General features: G+C 49.6%; 1 protein-coding gene across 6 annotated transcripts in view; it reads right to left on the reverse strand.

The window, feature by feature from the left end:
* The window catches only part of LOC144098251 (oxysterol-binding protein-related protein 9-like), a 165,642-nt gene that overhangs the window by 97,391 nt on the left and 47,423 nt on the right, over positions 1–20,828 (reverse strand). For 4 of the 6 annotated variants that reach the window (XM_077630754.1, XM_077630752.1, XM_077630750.1 and 1 more), the window contains 3 exons: positions 15,764–15,860; positions 9,445–9,585; positions 9,238–9,375 (listed from right to left, as the gene is read on the reverse strand). In XM_077630754.1, coding sequence (XP_077486880.1) covers positions 9,238–9,375; positions 9,445–9,585; positions 15,764–15,860 — 376 coding nt within the window. The remainder of the gene's footprint in view (positions 1–9,237; positions 9,376–9,444; positions 9,586–15,763; positions 15,861–20,828) is intronic. The other 2 variants (XM_077630751.1, XM_077630755.1) reach the window with 2 other exon arrangements.

Here is a 20,828-nt window from a genome sequence, read left to right on the forward strand (position 1 = left end):
CGGTACTTTGCTGCGTCCGTGTAGACTACGCTGTGATTGTCGCTGAATTCTCTGCTGAGTGCTCGGACTCTGGCTTGTCGTCTTTCATGGTGTAGATTGGGGTCCATGTGTCTGGGTATGGGTCTTTCTCGGATGTTGTTTCTGTCTTCATTATTAAATCTGCTCCTTGTCTTTTTGTGTGCCCAGGGCTAGCCCTAATTTCTGCATTAGGTGTCTTCCCGTTCTGGTTTGAGTGAGTTTGTCTAGTTGCGCACTACGTTGCGCTTCTCGTAGTTCGTCGAAGGTGTTCGATACTCTCAGTGCCATTAGCTTTTCGGTTGGTGTTAACATTGGAAGTTTGAGCGCCGTTTTGTATGCTTTGTGTTGTATGGTGTCGATATGTAGAGTCCCTTGCTTGTTTAGTTCGTGGTAGGGAAGACTGTACGTTACCCTGCTCGTGACGAGACTTTCTATGAGTCTTAGGGTGTCCTGTTCTCTCATCCCCTTCTTTTTGCTGCTGACTCTTCGCACGATTCTGGCGACTTGCTCTGTTGTATCCTTAAGAGAGGCGGTGGTTTTTCTACATCGTCCTGTCTTATGCAGCCACATTCCAAGCACTCTGACTTCCGTTTTCTCAGGTATTGTATCATTTCAGAGTTTCAGGGTGATTTGGGAGTCGTATTTCCGTGTATCTGTTTTTATTCTTACGTATTCTGATTTTTCCGCTGTGCACGACAGTCCTCTGGCCCTGGCGTATTGTTGTATGGGCGATCGCTCTTTGCAGCTGCTAGGGAGCCTGTGGTGGTCCATATTGTTATGTCATCTGCATACATTGCGTAGCTGATGTTTTCTATTTCGTCGAGTACTTTCGTGACTCCTATCATCGCTACGTTGAAAAGTAGTGGTGACATTACTGAGCCTTGCGGGGTGCCCTTGTTTGGCTCCGTGAACCTCTCAGATCTTGTGTTTCCGATATGCCTTTCGTAGCCCTTCGTTGCGTCAAGAAGGCTTTGACATAACGGAAGGATTTGTTTCCGCAGTTTATGTTACTGAGACCTTTCATGATGGCCGCATGTCCCACGTTATCGAAGGCTCCCTTCATGTCGAGAGCTAGTACTATGTGTTCTCCAATTCGTGGTATTTCAGTGAGGACTTTATCCTTTAATTGCAGGAGTACGCCTTGCGTGGGCAGTCCCCTCCTGAAGTCAAACATGGCATCAGGGTAATATCCCTTGTAATCCATGTAGTTTGTGATCCTTTCATTGACCACTCTATCGTATATCTTCTCTAGGCAGGAGGTTAGGGAGATTGGTCTGAGGTTTTCGATTTGGAGTCTTTTGCCCGGCTTGGGCATCATAATTACCTCTGCATGTTTCCATTCCGCCGGAACCATTCCTTTTTCTCAGATTTCGTTCAGGTACTAGGTAAGTTCGGCGATGGCCGGGTTTCCCATGTTTCTAATGGTAGCATTATTTATTCTGTCCTTTCCGGCTGCCGTATTCTTTTTGACTTCCCCTATGGCTGCCCTTACTTCCTCCTCGGTGATTGGCCTATCCATCTCGGGGTCGTAGGTAGGTAGGTAGGAAAAACTTTATTGAAAATGCCGGCAACCGACGGTTTGACGCGTCGTGACGTTGGCCAAGCGTCGACCCGGGGTTATGCCCTCCTCTGCACTACCCCCGTTCGGCCCGTTTGTGGTGGGTCGTGAGGCTTGTGCTTTTCGAGCGCACCCCGGGCCTGCTGGACGGCCCATAGTTGAATGTCCTTGTCTGCAGACTGCACTGCACTTTGAAGTTCGGGCGGGTATATCCTGGAGGTAGCCTCGGTCGGGAACCTGGCACATTCCCGCATGATGTGCCATTGGTCCGCTTTCTCCTTTGTAATCTCAGGACATTTTACAAGCAGACAATCTACACCCGTTTGAAACTTATCTGTCCCTTTATTTAAGCCTATAGAAACCATTTGTCATTGTTGTCATTCAATATGTTCTTTACCTACGGTTCCGATCCTCGGTGGTCTGAAACCGAGCGTATTATTATGAACACTTACCTATCTGCGCACTTGTGGTTTTATCTGCTGGCAAGACGATTTCATATAGTTGTATAAATTTCGTACTTGTGGCTGTGTGTACTTCTTGAGTTGTATGCATCCACCCTGTAACAGCCCTACTGCTGACAGTATAAATAAATAAATAAATAAAATTCTTGGCCTTGCTTTGGGTGCGTGGTTGTGCCGTAGCATTTCTCCCTCAGTACCTGTGTTGGTTTGTCTTCAGTTCCGGGGAAGGTGTGGATTAGTCGTTTCATGAGCTTGCCGCTTTCCGTCTTGGTTTTTGTTGGGTATATCAAGGCTCTTAGTATATTCGAAGTTCGGGCCATGCCTAGGCTTCCTATAAGTGTTTCCGTAAACTGTTGCCAGTTTTGCGTGGCGATGTTGTCTGCGTGCTCTGATGCCTTCAGTTTGAGTTTCCTGTTGTATTTTTGCTGCCTCTATCTCCTGAAAAAGCTTCTTAGAGCTTCCCATAGGTGAGGAAGGTGGCTGTCTACGTCTGGGTTTGTTCCGTGCGAGTGCATTTTTGCCTGGTCTTCGTAAGCTCCGTGCACCATTCTTCTATGTTGGTTATCGGTTTTTGTGGCTTCGTCGCTGTGGTTTCTGAAGGCTTCCCAGTCTGTGATTTTGGCGGTCCCTAGGCATGTCTTCATTTCTGCTGCGACTATCTCTAAGCTAAGGATGAAGTGGTCGCTTCCTAAAGTTTCGATTGTGTTTTCCCATTGGATATTCTCGTTGTTTTTTTTAGAAGGCTAGGTCAGGCGCGGTCTTTCAGACGCTGTTTCCTATCCTCGTCGTAGTTATGGGTCGTTAGCTAGCTCCATGCAGTGTTTCTCTGCGTTTTATGCTATGCTTTTACCTTTGGCTTCGAGTTTTTGGTACCCCCAACTGGGGTTTGCCGCATTAAAGTCTTCTAGGATCAACAGTGCGTTCTGCCCTGCTATATCGCTGGCTTCTTTGAACAGCTCGTTTATTCTGGGGGTTCTTTTGTTTTGGGAGGCTGTACGCGTTTTAGATGAAAGCGCTGCCATCCACTGGTTTTTCTGCTACAATTTCTAGAATAGTGTGGGGCACGTCTGTATCCGTTACGTTGGTTTTGCAGATTGCCGTAATTGATTTATGTACTAAGGTTACGGCCTTGCCGGTACCGCCTCTGTCATACATCTCGTATCTTGTTAGGCTTGTTTTAGCCCTGGCCCCGTATTCTTGGATGGCAATGATGTCCGGCGGTTTTTCTTGGTTCTTTATGAGCTGCATTAACTGATGGTGAATTCCAACCGCAGGCCTCGAGCGGTCTGCACGCTCTGTGACAGAGCGCCTGAATACGGCGCAAAGCGCGCGACCTGAAATTGCGATTGGAGTACACTTGCTCTGGCCAGAGCATGTAGGTGGCGCTCGCGAACTGCTAAAGCAAGCACCCGTCATTCCTTGCGCTTGCCCGCGCTTTTCGCGCGATTCACTTTTGAGTCCATAGCGGCGGGCGAAGCTGATCGTCTGCTACGGAGCGCGGAGAGGAGCCGGCGCGACGGACGTGACAAGCCGCCGGAAACAGAGGGCGCCCCTGAAAAAGAACGTCACGCAAACTTCCGGTCGTCTCCGGAGCAGTCCCGACTGCTCCACGGAGCAATCTACGATTGGAAGAGGCGATCCGTGGCTCAAATCTGCGTTTGGAATACAGTTGCTCCGAAAAGAGCAGAAAACGTTGCTCCCGAAGTGCTCCAACTCTACGAGTGTAAGTCACCATGAGTTTGTTTACCCTTTATAACTCTACAGTTCCATTGCCAAACTTTATTGCGAAAGCAATACTGCTCGAGGTTTCCGCTCTTGGCCGTCGTCCCGGAAAATCCACCATTGACCTTTAGCGTGACCGATGTGTGACGTCATACCAGCTGTGGAAAAGCGGGGCCCCAACTCGGCTCGTCGCGATCGTCCCAGTGAGTCCTCCATGCTGCAGCTGCGCGCCGCTGCCGCGAGGGGCGCTCGCTGTACGTGACGTCATGCCAGCTGTGGAAAAGCGCCCCCCCCCCCCCCCAACTCGGCTCGTCCCAGCGAATCCTCCACGCGCCGCTGTCGTGGGAGAGGCGCTCGCTATACGTGACGTCATGCCAGCTGTGGAAAAGCGGCCCCCCAACTCGGCTCGTCGCAGTCGTCCCAGCGAATCCTCCACGGTATGTCGTATGATGTGTATAAGGTGAAGCTGCAACGATGTGCCGCAGTTAAGAAGCGGCGGCGTGGGGAAGAAACGGATGAAGAGCGGGAACAACGTAGTGAGGCTAAAAAAACACTTGGTGCGAAACGACGCTGTGCCATTGTGTCGTCGTGGGAAACTTTTCTACCAAGAGATATGAGTATATCGGAACAGAAAAGCTCCGCGCAGAACAACGCTTCAGAGGTGCCTGGCACGAACTCCTGCAGGCGACGTTGGGTTCAGTGAGCTCGTGAAAAAAAGGTTGACCACGGAGCTTGAGGGCCTCGACACATCCCAGTCTAGAATGTGCAGTCTGGTGGTGAATAATAATACTTAGTTTTTGGGGAAAGGAAATGGCGCAGTATCTGTCTCATATATCGTTGGACACGTGAACTGCGCCGTAAGGGAAGGGGTAAAGGAGGGAGTGAAAGAAGAAACGCAGAAAGAGGTGCCGTAGTGGAGGGCTCCGGAATAATTTCAAACACCTGGAGATGTTTAACGTGCACTGACATCGGACAGCACACGGGCGCCTTAGCGTTTTTCCTCCATAAAAACGCGGTGCCGCGGTCGGGTTCGCACCCGGGAACTCCGGATCGGTAGCCGAGCGCGCTAACCACTGAGCCAGAACGACGGGTAATGAAATGAGAATCGGGCAAGGGCTTGAATACCACAGACAGCGAGATGCTTTCCTTGGAGATGTCAACATGGGGACAGATTTTTACTACATTTCCTTCGATGATTTCTCTTCTATGCTTTCGGCGAATTTTTTACTTTCTATGATTTTGCCTTTTTCTTGGCTTCTATGGTTTTCACTTTGCGGCCTGCACGCCCTTGTCAAGATCCCTATTGGATATTATTTCACAAGAGGCTGCACGGGAGAGCAGCTCGCTGACACGATAAAAGACGTAGTGACAAAGACAGATGAATTAGGGCATATACTTGTGTCAGACAACCACAACGTGAACGTGGCAGGTATGCAAATACTGTCGCATGGAGAACTGCAAACAGAAGTACCTCGATCGTCCTGCCGACCCATGAAGCCGCCTCTTTCTGGCGTTCGATCAGAGCCACATTATGAAGAACTTTCGTTCTCAGCTCTTGGCTAGAGAAATTGGAGAGAACGATTAAATTTCTTGACTTGACTTAAAGTACCACTGGTGCAAGACGGACATGGTCTCAAGCCCTTCCGTTTTTTGACGAGGAGGCACCTTTAATATTGATAAATTGGGAGTAAAGAGCTGTTTTCACCGGCGGTGACTGCGGCTTTGAGTTTTATGAGTGCGGGGCACATATGGGAGTAGAAGTTTGCCGCTGTGAGTCTAATTTATGAGAAACGTCTATTGATGGTTTGTGATGATGGTATTCGCTAGCAGCGGCAACACCAAACTCACCCGGACGCATGAGAATTTTCAGACCCTGAAGACGTCGGAATGCATTGGCTAGAAATTGTCTTGATACAGAACTTGGAAGAATAGAGAGAGGCAAGCTCAGAAGGGCACTTGCTTATCAAAGAGACGTTAATACAATCGGCGTCAAATCAAATGTGAACAGCGAAGCGCGTGGAAAAGGGTCCACCTTATACACCGTCTGCCTGTCATCATCAGAGGTAGACGCGCTCAGTCGGTTTGCGATAGTGTTGCGTGTGTTTTCTTTGACGTTCGTTTTCTGTATTTGCCATTGGAGTGCTACATTCGTGCTTCTCAACTGAAGGCTGCATGGATGAAGCGAGCGCTTTTCGCTTCCTGGTGCTGATTCCACCGTCGCCCCGTTATGGTTGGAATGCGAAGAGTGAAAAGGCCGATGACTCCCTTGTTCCTAACAGTGAGCAGAACTTTATCGCCACCGAAAATGGCATGGCGAGAAAACGACTGCCGAAGGCAACAGAAGCAAAGCAACCGGCAGAGCGCGCATGTCTCTGCTGGCGACAGCGATATAATAGATCTTTGGCCACGCTCCTCTCTTCGCATTTCATTAGACGCCGACAGTTCCCTGCTGTAGTCTACACCACTCTAATGTCGAGTGCTCCTAGTGAGACGAGGCTTCCGATTTCTTCTCACACAGAAGTTATCGAGCGACCCGATCGAGTCTCTTTTTTTTTGGGGGGGGGGGGGGGGGATGCTAAGACGCAGCGCGGGCTGCGATGATATGTTAGATGTGAGGAGCATACTGTCAGGCATTGAAGAGATGGTAAAGACTGGGATCGTAGCGTGGTCGCATGCAGGCAGTGGCCACAGCTCAACGTCGTTGTTTTCCTCTCTGGACATTGTTCAGAGCGAGAGCAACAAGCCGTCAACAACAGCCTCGAAGACCGTGACGTTAGCGCAGCAGCTGCTGCGTTAACCTTGCATATCGACGACGCCGTTTCTACCCACTCACAATTTTTAAGAGCGTTAGCTCTTACTCATCACGTTTCGAGATTTCGTGGGATCTGCTACTACCCTTGATCACAGCGCCCTCTGTGGCAGGAACTACTCATCACGGTTCGATATTTCGTGAGGTTTCCTACCACCCTGAGATCAAAGCGCTTTTTGTGGCTGCAACTAGAAAATAGCGCATCTGGCATTGAGACTTGTAGAGCTATCTACAATAGCATTGTAGAAACAATCACCTGCCGCGTGCCAATGATGACGTCACAGTCCAATATGGTGGATAGAGGTGGAACTATGTGAGTATGCCGTCAGGGGACGAAACGGTGGCGTGGTTTCGGTTTCTCGAATCCAAGATTTCGGCCATTAAAATTGGTTCTGCCCTATCATTCCTTTCTCCCACCCCTCACCAAAAAAATATCCTAAAACGGGAAGGAAAACTGTCCCGTTACGGGACCGTTAAACTTGTATACATTCGTTCCGATATATATATATATATATATATATATATATATATATATATATATATATATATATATATATATATATATATATATATGAGCGCTGGTGAACACTCTCAAGGTTCGCTTACACCCAATGAACATAAATACCCACGAGAGGAGCAGATTGGACAGCCGTCGCCGTAGCTCAGTTGGTAAGAGCACCGGACGCGATATTCGGAGGTCGTGGGTTCAGATCCCACCGGCGGCAAGGTTGTTTTTTCTGCTGCTTTATAAGTAATTTTCTTTAAGCGATTTATTAATCTAAGTACTATAATATCCCACTGATAAGCACAACACTTAAAAAAACATTCCCCTATGCACCTTACCTTGGCTTCGGTGACTGTTGGCTCCCTTCATAAGTTTGTCAAACGGGAACCTCATTTCCTTTAACTTATCTGCTAATAGCTTAACGAGGGTCTCGGTTCTGGCAGTCTTAATGCCAAAGGTAGCATAAGAGGGCTCTCGCACAGTTTCCGCCCTCACCGTTAGATGACGTTCCACGTCACGCCCGCGGTATTACAGGACGTGCTACGTTCGCCGCTATGGTCGAGGGTGGCGCTGGTGAACACTCTCAAGGTTCGCTTACACCCAATGAACATAAATACCCACGAGAGGAGCAGATTGGACAGCCGTCGCCGTAGCTCAGTTGGTAAGAGCACCGGACGCGATATTCGGAGGTCGTGAGTTCGGATCCCACCGGCGGGAAGGTTGTTTTTTCTGCTGCTTTATAAGTAATTTTCTTTAAGCAATTTATTAATCTAAGTACTATAATATCCCACTGATAAGCACAACACTTAAAAAAAAACATTCCCCTATGCACCTTGGTTTCGGTGACTGTTGGCTCCCTTCATATATATATATATATATATATATATATATATATATATATATATATATATATATATATATATATATATATATATATATATATATATATATATATATATATATATATATATATATATATATATATATATATATATATACTGTTGGCTCCCTTCATAAGTATATATATATATATATATATATATATATATATATATATATATATATATATATATATATATATATATATATATATATATATATATATATATATATATATATATATATATATATATATATATATATATATATATATATATATATATATATACTTATGAAGGGAGCCAACAGTCACCGAAACCAAGGTGCATAGGGTGGTTTCGGTGACTGTTGGCTCCCTTCATAAGTATATATATATATATATATATATAGTGTGTGTGTGTGTGTGTGTGTGTGTGTGTGTTAAGGACGCCAACAGCCACCGAAACCAAGGTGCATAGGGGAATGTTTTAAACTTTTTTTTAATTTGTAGTGCCAATCAATCGGTTTAAAGAAAAATACTTATAAAGCAGCAGAAAAAACAACCATGCCGCCGGTGGGATCCGAACCCACGACCTCCGAATATCGCGTCCGGTGCTCTTACCAACTGAGCTACGGCGACGGCTGTCCAATCTGCTGCTTTCGTGGGTATTTATGTTTAGCGTGTAAGCGAACCTTGAGAGTGTTCACCAGCGCCACCCTCGTCCATAGCGGTGGACGTAGCACGTCCTGTAATACCGCAAGTGTGACGTAGAACGTCATCTAACGGCGAAGGCGGAAACTGTGCGAGAGCCCTCTTAAGCTATCTGTGGCATCAAGACTGCCAGAACCGAGACCCCCGTTAAGCTATTAGCAGACAAGGTAAAGGAAATGAGGGGCTCGTTTGACAAACATATTAAGGACGCCAACAGTCACCGAAACCAAGGTGCATAGGGGAATGTTTCTATTTTTTTAATATCTAGTGCCAATCAATTAGTTTTAAAGAAAATTACTTATCAAGCAGCAGAAAAAAACAACCATGCCGCCGGTGGGATCCGAACCCACGACCTCCGAATATAGCGTCCGGTGCTCTACCAACCAACCAACCAATATATATATATAAAATCACCAAAAATTGAAGAAACATAACAGGATTTAATTGGCTTCCTTCATATGTTTGTCAAATCGTTTACCTTGTATATATATATATATATATATATATATATATATATATATACACCCATTTCGCTGTGGTCATTATCGACACGGAGGTGTGGGAAGCACTTGCTCCAGCAGCGCATGTAGTTACCGGCGGAGTGGTCGGCGCTGGCTGTGGCGAAGCGCAGGAGCGACGAGTCGGCGCTGTCCGAGCCGCCGGGGGAGTCGTCGGCCGCCCTTGGGGGAGCGCAGCACCGGGCCGCCGGCTCTGCGTGTGCGCCAGCGTTGGCTGCAGTCACACGAAAGACGCGTGCTGCTTCAGCGACGAGACAAGCGCCGTCGCCTCGCGTGCACCTACGTGACCGGCGGGCGGCGGCCAGCGTCGGGTGCCGGGGCATCCGCGGGGACCTCCGCGCAGTCGGCTGCAGCAGCGCGGCGCCCTCGGCCGCCGGCTTCGGATTGCGGCGCAGCAGCGCCGAGAGCGGGTCCACGGCCAGCCCTGCACAACCGACATCAGCCTGCGGGCAGTTGCTGCCTACAGAGTCGAATTGCTTTCACGGGCATAGTTGGGGCGAACAGACCCACCACCACAGCTGCAGGGGCGGATCGTTTCACTCCTGACGAAAAACGGAACAAAACTTTCTGCCATCGCAGAGATTTCGACGCGAAAGAATTGCTCGTCCCGTTAAGAGAGAAGCCGCCGGCGTGTATGTGTGTACCTGCACACGCCGCAAAAAATCCCAGCGGTGGCAAGAGAAATAAGGAGACGCCATCAAGCGGCACTATATGTGACGCACACAGCAGGCCGAGCACCGCCATTCCGGAAAATCATGTACACGTCGTTCGTCTATATACATATTCTCCACTGACCAACTTCAATCGGCAGCCAGTTTCTCAACAACATTCGTACCAAAACTGTAACGTAACCGTTGATCGTACAGCGTTTGCGGGTGGTGTCATACGATTTCTCGCTGCAGACAGCTTGCGATAGCGATGCGAACCGGCGACATATACACCTTCAATTGTATGCTTTCCCAGACTCTATCTCTTCCCTTAAAGCGCCGGTGGGGTGTTCATCCAGATGTGAGGAAGTTACTGCGCCATTTCCGTTCCTCAAAAACCAATTTTCGCATCAAAATTGTATGCAACCGTTCGTTGTGCAGCCCTCCGGACAGTGTCATATACGCGCGAGTGTTTGGGCGGGTGTCAGTGCATACAGGGACAGTAATGCTTTCGCATTCCTGCACGTAAGCAGTCGTGTGTGTCTGTGCCGAATTTTTTGTAATATTTTAGACCCTGCATGTACTTACAACAGAAAATTTTTGAAAATTAAAAATTTCGACAGAATTGCGTGTCTGATTCCGTTTGATGACGTATAACAAACTGATACGTCACCAACGAAATTTTGGTTGGAGACGTGTCAGCGTTAATTATATAGAAATTTTTGTAGTAAAAACAGATTTCGTGTAGTACACAGCTGTCCTCTGTTGTAGCGACAGAACCACAGATAAATACAGTAATACAAAAATACGGCGATACTAGACAGAAATCTGTCGCTTCGACATAACTACAAACTAATTGGCTGTATTCGGTGCACGACTGGGTTTTTTGAAGCGAAAAGCTTCACTATACATAGGTAAAGCAGTCGTCGCGTAGGCCGGAGAATGACCTTGAACGACCTTCAGCCCAACCACATTAGTCCTTTTCTTACTGCGCGGTTCGGGTACCCACCGATATATATGAGACAGTTACTGCGCCATTTCCTTTCATCAAAACCAGTTTTCAAAATCAATTTTCGATTTTCTTCGAAAGCAAAGGAAAGGCGCATAATTGGCCCTCTGGGACAGTGGGCACCTCAATCGCGGTTTAACCTACGTTGTGTTAGTGAAAGAATGAGAGAGACAGAGAGAGAACAACTTTATTTGCCACTTGAGGGTTGGTAGTTAGGGCAGGTGGGGTGAGTGTGGCCCCCAGGTGGGGCGACGTCTTGAGCCCACGAGACGAGTGCGAGTTGTTTCTTGCCTGGTCTTGCAAGAAGTTGGATCCAACCTTCCAAGGAAGGAGCTGGTAGTAATGTTTGTGGGGGCGGGTTAGCCTCGCATCCCCAGACGATGTGTGCCTGAGTGGCAAACACTCCGTGGTCGCAATTATGACAGACGGGGTCGTATTCTTCGTCAGTGATGAGGTATAGCCCAGAATGACTGAGAATAGAATTGGTCAGCAGTGTGCGAAGCACGGTGGCCTGCGCTCGATCAAGGGGGGGGGGGGGGGGAGAAGAGGAGAGGAGGCGGATACACGCGTCTTGTCTCCTTGTAGAAGTTGGTGATTTCCGCATAGGATTGGGAGGAGGGGGGGGGGGGGGGGGCTCGGCGAGAGCATCCGGGTTCGAGGTGTCGACTGCCCGGTTGGTTAGGCCTCGGGCTAAACGGTCGACCCCTTCGTTCCCAGAGTTCCTACACGTGCGTAGGTACCCACACTAAGCTTATACAGTGCGGTCGAGAGTGCAGCCACGGAGGATGTGTGCGGCAGGTAGAAAAATTGAGTTCGTCGAGAAATTTTGAATTGCTCGTTTAGATTCATTGAGAATCATGCGTGTGCGGGGATCTGCGATGGCCAGCGCGATCGCTAACTCTTCGGCAGCGGTGGGGGAGAGTGTGCGCACTGCGGCGGCGTTGATGAGGGGTGTGGTTGGCGTGGCTACGCAGGCCACGTATGTGTTGGAGTCGCATTTCGCCGCGTCCACGTACATGGCGTGTTCGTCTGTAGAGTACGTGTCGTCCAGAGCCTGGGCCTTGAGTTGGCGGCGCGTATCGTGGTAGCTGGGCAACACGTTCTTGGCCCATGGGTTTGACGATCAGCCGACTATAGACTCCAGTTGGAAGAGGAGAAGTTGGGTGGATATCACCTGTAGGGTTTATGTTAAGACGGTCCAGAATGTAACAACCGTGTTTGTGCGAGAAAGGCGGTGTATCTGGGCAGTCTTGTGTGCTTCGATAAGCTCTGTGAGGGTGTTGTGTATCCCGAGCTGGAGCAGACGCTGCGTGCTGGTGAACTGGGGCAGTCCCATTGCCGCCTCGTACGCCGGGCGGATGGCGCTGTTTACCGCCTCTTCATCTTTGCAGCGCAGGTGGTATAGGGGAATGAGTAGGCAATCCTACTAAGAAGGAAGGCTTGTGTGAGACAGCAGAGGTTGGTCTCCCGCATGGCTCTGCGGCGATTGGCGATGCGGCGAATGGATCCCTTGATCTGGTGGGCGGTGGTTGGGAGGCGTTGGATGGCTTCAGAGTTCTGCGTGTTGTTCTGCACCAGCATACCTAACACGCGGATGGTCTGCACGAGAGGTATGAGGTGGGTGTCGATGGGGAGTGTGATCGGCTCTTGGAGGTCGGGGATGGGTCGGCGAACCCGCCTATCCCGGATGACTAACAGTTCGGATTTGGTGGGAGAGCAAATTAGACAGTTTGCCTGCACGAAAGCGTGGACGGTGTCGATTACTTTTTGGAGTGAATCTTGTTTCTCCCCGTCCGAGCAGGAGTTGGTCCACGGTGATATCATCGACGTATAGTGAGTGTTTGATATGGGGTATGGTGTCCAGAAGTGAGGGGAGGCCTGCATACTGATGTTAAAGAGGAACGGGGAGAAGACTGGACATTGTTAATATAGAACGGACGCTACGGTGGAGAAATTGCCGGCAGATAAAGATAAAGCAAGGCTAGCCCCAGCTGTAGCATTAAACACCTCAACTCAACTGCTCCCTGTGGTGTCCCCCGGGTCATGATTATTTCTTCGCTGCAGAGGTCTCCAATGTGGAGTTGTGCAGTGCGGTTGTGGAGAAAGTTGGCAATATAGTTATAGGTGCGGGTCCCTACACTCATCTGGGGGAGGTTGGCCAGTATAGATGCGTGCGACACGTTGTCGAACGCCTTACTGACGTCGAGGCCGAAAATGGTGCGTGTGGCCCGGCTGGGACCCGGGTCGAGTATGTCGTGTTGCATCTGCCACATGACGTCCTGAGTGGACAGTCTAGCCCGGAAACCAATCACGGGGGGGTGGGGTCCTCCTTGTCTACGTGGGTGTGAAGTCTGTGTAGAATTATGTGCTCCATAACCTTTCCCAGGCAAGACGTGAGCGAGATGGGCCGGAGGTTGCCCAGCTCGAATCGTTTGCCTGGTTTGGGTATGAAGATTACCTTGGCATGCTTCCAGGAGTCTGGAAGGCGACCTTCATGCCAGTGGTGGTTGAAAAAGTCCGCAAGTGCATCGACTGAATGGTCGTCGAAGTTGCGTCGCATCTTGTTGGCGATGCGGTCTTCGCCGGCGGCCGCGGTAGTCTTGATGTGGTTCAGGGCGGCCGGACTTCCGACGCCATGATGTCTCTGCTTATGTCTCAGTTCTTATATCCCGTGTATTCCGAGGGGATAGGTATGTCTGTGGCGGTGTTGATGTATTTGTCTTTCAAGGTAACGAGGAGTTAGTCGTTCGTGCCTTGAAACGCGTGTATGACGCGGTTGAGATTCTTGTGGGATGTATACTTGGTGTGTGTCTGATCAAGCAAGTGCTTGAGCAGAAAGCACGTGGTCTTGCATCCCAACTGCCCGTTGAGGCGGTCGCAAGTCTGGTGCAATTGCTCCTGACTGAGTTTGGCAGAGTAGGCTTCGATCTATCGTTCGAGGCGAGCGAGGCGAAGCTTTGAGATTGTGGTCGTGTTTACGTCGGAGCCATCAAGCGTGGAGGCTGCGCTGGGCCTCCCACATGTGCATGAGTTTGGCGTCGGGGGTGGGGCCATCCTCCTCCTGGGTGGCCACGGAGGTGGCGTTGGCGGAGCAGTGTTTCTCTCCATGTATCGAGGTCGTTTATGGGGCTCTGCGGACGCTGAGCTCGCACGTACCGGAAAGCGTCCCAGTTTGTGTCCTCGACAGTGCCACGGGGGGCCTTGCTGTGTGTGGCAGTGCTCAGAACATAGTGATCGCTACCTATGTTCATACCGAGATTTCCCCAGCGCGCGTCTGGGATATTGCGGGCGAAAGTGAGATCCGAACAGCTGTCTTGCGTGACGCTGTTGCCGAAACGGGTGGGACCCTCGGGGTCGAGGAGTAGTGCGAGACCCAGTGTCTGGGCTGTCTCCCACACCTTGGCTCCTTTACGACCACAAGCTTTACGGGGGTAGCCCCACTCGGCGTGGGGTGCGTTGAAGTCGCCCACTATCAGTAGCACCTGGTTCCGCGCGGCTGCACAGGCCTTGCGGAGGAGAGTGGCTATCTTAGTGCTCTTGTCACTTCGGGGGCTGTACACGTTTAAGATGTTGAGCGGGGATTGAATTCGGCTGTTGGGAGTGACAGAGTGCGCTGCATGCGTTGGCATTCACCACCTTGTAGCACAAACGCACAGAGTTGCAGGCCATCGGCGTTCATTGTACTCATTGCCGCTGGCGTTGACAATGTAACAGACCGATGATTTTGAGGAAAGCAAGACGCATGACTGGCTCCCTGGGTCAATGGACGCCTCAATCGACCTTTGAGGTACGTGGCGGTGGGGCTGCATGCCTTAGCGCTGACAACGTTGTGGCCGACACGCGGCACTGCTGCAATAAGCCGCAGCGTTTATTGGGTGACCGACCTCTCACGAGCAACCATTAATTTAACTGCCACTTGCCAGGGTAGCAGGGTAGGCGCACTGCCTATCCAGTGTGTGGAACGCACTCAACGTTACAGACGCCAAGCCGCGTCTATAGTTAGCTGCCCGATGCACCACACCTTTCGCTCTCTAACTAGGTTTAGCAGTAATTTAACCGCAGCTAATTTTTTCCCCTGGGAGGTGGCTCGTCTGATCGAAACGCATTCTGCTGATTCTGCGGCAGACACGTTCAGCCAGAGTGAATCGGATGGCAGATTGGCTTGGCGGCAGCGTGCTCTCACGTGAGATTGTTATTAGACAATGGGATTCGCCGCCGCGTAGGATGTGGCTACGTATGCAGCGTGTGCGTTGGCCCAAGAAAGGAGTAACAAACATTTCACTGTTTTAAACATACTCTCGGCGCCGACAGATCAGCAGTGGTGGATTCTTCGCGATGCCAATGGATAGGATTCTTAGGCCTTCCCAGTAGAAAAGAAAAAAAAAACGACGCAATTGTGCCCACACTGCAAAAGTTTATCGTTTCGTCCCGACGACCGCTTTTCCTGCAGTGCTGTATGCATGGCATTTTTCTGTAGTCTTGCCGCTACGACAAGGGACACCAGAGTCTGTAATAAGGGAGTGATTAGTTAATGGCATCCACCCAGTGATGCGAGTGAGCAATCACTCTCTTATTAGAGAGGTAGGGCTGTGGTGTCCCTCCCTTATTAGAAATCTACTCCAGCTTTGGGGATTCCCCTGAACATCCGACCAGTCCTACCTCTGGTGCTACAGAAAACTGTTTTGTAACTACAAAAATGGGTTCCTACTACAAATGCAAGGCTAAATATACAACTGAAGTATATTGCGAGAAAAGAAAATTTTCTGCGGTGTTCTTCTACTGGCCTCTGAATTCTGCTGGCTCATTTTAAAAGGCTTTGATTCGATTGGCTTTGTTTTGATCTGTTTTTATTGAGTCTTGTACAAACTTACTCGACTTCTATTTTTTACATCGTACTGGACAGGGCGTGTGTCACGTCGCCCCTGTGCTCTCCCTCCCGGACTCACCGGCCGCCTGCGTCCTCAGCAGGCTCAGCATGGTGGCAGCTTTCTTTCGCGGATGCATCGTGTCCAGCTGCGCCACGAGTCCCGGAAGGATCATTTCCTGCAGGATGATTGTTTGCTTTGGTCTCCCGGCATTTAGCGTCCCAAAGCCACCCTGGCTGCGCCGTAGTGCGGGGCTACGGATAATTCCGACCACCTGGGGCTCACAGCACACGGGCCTCTAACATTTCGCCTCCACCGAATTGCGACCGCCGGGACCGAACCCGCGTCTTTCGGGTCAGCAGCTCAGCACCATAACTTCTGAGTCACCGCGGCGGCGCAGGATAATGGTGTCCTGCTCCCCTATGTGTATCACATGCACCTGCCGCGTCACACGTAAGGCGCCCGCTGTTAGTATTATCAGTGGCTCTAGGGGACGAAGGCTTAACGTCTGGTCGGGGAGTAGGTTCACGTCGAAAGGATCAAAGGGTTGTTGCTGAAAGGTTTTGGTTTCCGCACGGAACACTGAACGGAAAGCGTGTACTGCGCCGCAGTAATCCGGGCCCCCATGCAGGCGTCCTGCGTATTAGGCGGAAGGTTACCGTTGTTGCCATTTACGGTGTTTTCTGTTGTCTACATTACTCTCTTTTGTTTATGTTCCAGTGGATATATAGCAGGATGAGGGCAGGATGCGAAAATAAATAAAAAAGGCTGACGAACAACCACATTAGACCGAAAATTCACTTCCATTTTTATAAAGGTCAGTAGAGGCGGTGCTAACGCACACACTCCTGCTACTTGTGATGTGGATTGACTCGAGCAGCTCAAGCGCTGTCGTTTCTTGGCTCTTGTTTTAGATGTTTGTTTCTTGCAACCCCGCTTCACATTTTTTTCTTTTTCTTCATCGCAAGCTTTGGAGTGATGCGGTACGTGAGAACTCGTGCAGTTTTTTTGCCGCAAGGCTATGGTCTCCTAGACGATGACCAATATATCGCCTAGTTTCGCCAATGTATGATTTGCCGCATTGCGCACGTCAGCGGGATCTGTTAGGTGACGCCCACTTCACAAAAGGGTTTACATGCTTTTTACGACAATACACTTTCTTTGTCTTGGTGGGATCAGTTTTGAGCCACAAGGATTAAGCTTCTTGGGCGCGCCAAACACCAACAGCAGGTAGGTCAGGAGGGCAAAACTTCTTACACCTCCTAGTGGCCACGAATTACAGACGCTAGCGCCAATCCCTCCTTCGGTTATGTTCATTGCGGTTGGCGTATTAGCCTCCATGACAACGGACGACCGAAGCGCGTGGCGATCGGATGGCATCTGCTTCACGCGCGGACTGGTCCAAAACCGGGCCCGCTATAGGGCGAATGTATGGTTGCCTGCCTGCTCGGCGCGCTGCCGCATGCCTCGCTATATTAGCGTTTTCGTACGCCATTTCTTTGCTGTTGTGGCATGGAAAAGTTGGTTGCGCTGCTGGTCAACAATGGTAACCGCAGCGTTGAGCCAATGTGCGGGGTACAGAGAACATATTTAACATGCTTTTATTGATCGTATACGTTACTTTAAGTCTAAAAGAGTTATTTTTCAAAATGCGCCATATGACTGTGTTACAGCATACCGTAGAATGCAGATTATGTGTTTCGACGCACCACAGGTGTTACCTCAAACGGTGCAGCTGGCACTTTCAGTTCATCCTTGCGTGCAACATTCATTCAATGCATGTTCGATCATTCCGTGCATACTGTTCACAAAGCAGAGAAGGATCATTATATGCACTGTAAGCGCAAGCAATTTAATGCATGCACGAAGTGCCTTACAGTCGTAGATAACTGCCAAAAATTGTGTTTTTGTAAACACGTCAAGGCGAACCACTATAACGCAGTGGCCTTCACTGTCCGTGCTAATATATGCAACACCAATATAATCCAGATAACATGCAGTTGCATAATTCATTCCCGCGATGTGCCGACTCTTCTGCAGACCCAACGCGATGACTGCTTCGATGGCGCCTGTCCTGTCTTGAGTGTGCTTGTCTTCGTCTTTTAGCGCCTGTACGCTTTTTTGCGTAAACCATGTCAAGCTACAACCAACTAGCTCAAATGAAAGTCTGTGCTAGCGCCTTTCCGTTAAACACGCCTCAAGCTATAGCGACGAAGCCTCCATCGTTGTCGGCCTGAATGAGCTGTTGTCGGTGAAAAAAATGACGGCTATCTTGGATCCTGGCCTGAATTCTTTGACGGGCACACACCTGTTGAGGCAGGTCGACGCCGTCTCTTTTCCTCTGTTGGAGATTCTTCGATTTATAGAAAGGAGCTTATGACCACGAATGTTGGCAACGGATCTGAGGCCCCCGCGCTGGAATGTAGGGACTGCATGAATCCGAAGCGAGCAACCTTTCTTCTCGTCCGTAATGGTCGAAACATACCTGCTCTATCCTTTCAAGAATTGCGCTGGGATTTCTGGTAAGGATCATTAACTTATTTTCTAAAACCCGGGACGGAGAAAAATACAAAGTTGGCAGAGCTACGCAAGGATTCGAAGGAGAAAGGAAACACGTTCCCTCACACCCCTGAGTCATTCCAGAGCTGGCCGCTAGTCTCCAAGGCTACACAACAATGTGCACACTGGCAGAGCGTGGGGATCGCTTTTTTCGGTTCTGTATCATGATTTCAGCAGTGACCTTTTAAAATGATTTCTCCTCTTTGTATAAAACGATGTGCAATTGAGGCCGCCAGCCGCTTTTTTATCTCTCTCTCCTTATTTTCTTCTCCCCCTGCACTCCAATCATTAGAGGCACCCCTTCGATGCAGCCACACTTTAAGCACTATGCCCCGGGATCTTCGGCACGATGGTGAACTTCGGGAGCCTCTTTTGAACACCAGCGACGTCATCCGGAATGCTGACACCAACCAGGACCTCTACAGCCGTGCAGCAGTTTTGATTTCTTCCTCCACTTTTGGGACGCACCCGAAGTGTCTTTCGCCACAAGGATTCCATATAATGCGCAGCTAGGCACCTGAGCTTAAGGCCGGCGACGCCAGCAGAGTCCCTGAAAAAGCGTACCCTTTGCAGCCAACCATAATCACGCATTAAAAAGGCACGGGTTCTCACATACCCCATTACTGTAGAGCCTGCGGTGGACAAGAAAAGGAAGAGAAAAAAGTGAAGTGAGACTGCAGGAAACAAAGAAACGCCGTAGAGCACGTTCTGGGGCAAGTTGGTGCATAGCTTCAGTAGATGAAGCGCACAAAACACAGCACAAAGGCAAAGAATAACACACCTGTCTCGTGTTATTCCTTGCCTGTTTGCTGTGTTTTGTGCGCTTCATCTACTCAAGTTAAATAAAACGACAGCGAATCAGCTGGTCGAGGCATTCCATGTCAGAAGAAGCGGTAGCGAGTATACTATTGCCCTCGATAAGAATGAATGTGCATTTTCAGATAAATTGGGGCGGTATACAGTGCGTGTTGCTTTTGCATTCTTCTTACGTACGGTGTCGGTTTTCAGGCCTCATTTTGCTACATATCCACTCGCAGCCTCTGCGAGGTGTCCCTTCCCTTTGCACTTATTTCTTTGGGACCACACGACGCGTGTTACTAGGCATAAGAACCTCATTGCAGTGGAAAGACGGCGCCCTCTGATGGCAAAGAAACTAAAGAAATAAAAAGCCTTTGGCAGCGTGAGCAGACCAGTTCTACTGGCCGGAGCTGGTAAGACTTCATCGCCATAATGACACGGAGGGTGAGGGGTTAGGGGTCATCGTAACATATATGATGGCGGGAAATCCGTGCTTCCGTGTGGCCTCAGTGTTCGAAATTGTCTTCGGATCCGAACTGAGCAACGCAGTCTCCTACTAATTTTGCCTTGAGAGTTGGAGGCCCTGAGGGGTAAACCCTTGGACTACTCGTATAGCACGTGACATGGATTTACCTAAGAAAAATTGCATAAAATACAGCCAAATTGATATACCGTGGGGTACATCAGGGAATGTATTTAGGAGTTTGGGAAGGAACGGGCTTGCAATTGTCTCCAGGCAACTTGCTCCGATTTGGTTCGGAATTCATGCGCGGGAGAGGGTATTTTAATCTTCCATTCCGGTATTGGAATGCGATCTCATGATATGTGGCCATGCGCTCCCTCGCTGATCGCACGAGCGGGTCGCCCACTGCCCGGTCAGCGAATCCTCGGGCATGGTTGTGGGCGGCCGTGTTTCTCGGACAGGAGGATTGGGCAAGGACACCCATATGATGTGGCTGTCTGTTTTAGTGGTTTGGCTAGAAGGACCAAAGCTGGTGTGCGGGTTCTTCTTTTCGAGAAATTTGGGATTGCAGATTTGGAACAGCTAACAATGGCTTCAGCCTTCGCATTCGAGATTGCGAGTGCAATGGCTGCCTCGTCAGCTTATTTTGGTCGAACGGTTCTAGTGATGGCAGCAGCGGAGATGGGGGACCCTTGATTGTCCACGACAGCCAAGTGAAAAAATTGCTTCCCTGCGATATTCTGCCGCGTCTACGTGGACTGCTCCTGCGAGGGTGGAGTAATTTTTACGCACGGCTTTCACTCTGCCTTCGCGGCGGCCCTGATCGTGTGTTCGGTGCGCAATTTTTGGTAGCAGAGGTATGTTTGCATGGTCGGCTATATTTACAGGAATTGTGTGCATGTGGCTATGCATGCTGTTATACCTTAGTGCCATTTTGGACAGAATGGCCGTTCTGAACTTCATACTGTGCTATAAGATGTGCCTCAGTAAGCTCTTCAATAAGTTATGGATTCCGAGTTGCATTGACTTCTCTGTGGAAGTGGTTTTAGCTAGGCTGAGGGCTGTCTTATGCGCCTGTCGTTCGAGCTTGTGAGCGGCTCCCTTTCTGCAATGGAGAGATTAAGGTGTGCATAGTGGACGCGGCTGAGAATGAAACCTTAGGTGGGACTTTTATTGTGGTCAATTCTGATTTTTGCGGAGGCCTATGCTCCTAGCGTGGGCTGTATCTGCCGCTTGCTGTGTCTTTCCTTTGATCTAGTCGCAGTACGTGGCCCAGAGCGGTATGTGATCAGCACACTGCGAGTGCGAAGGGGGGTCGGGTGGGAG

Source organism: Amblyomma americanum, chromosome 7 (genome assembly GCF_052857255.1).
Source record: "Amblyomma americanum isolate KBUSLIRL-KWMA chromosome 7, ASM5285725v1, whole genome shotgun sequence".
Taxonomy (NCBI): Eukaryota; Metazoa; Arthropoda; class Arachnida; order Ixodida; family Ixodidae; genus Amblyomma; species Amblyomma americanum.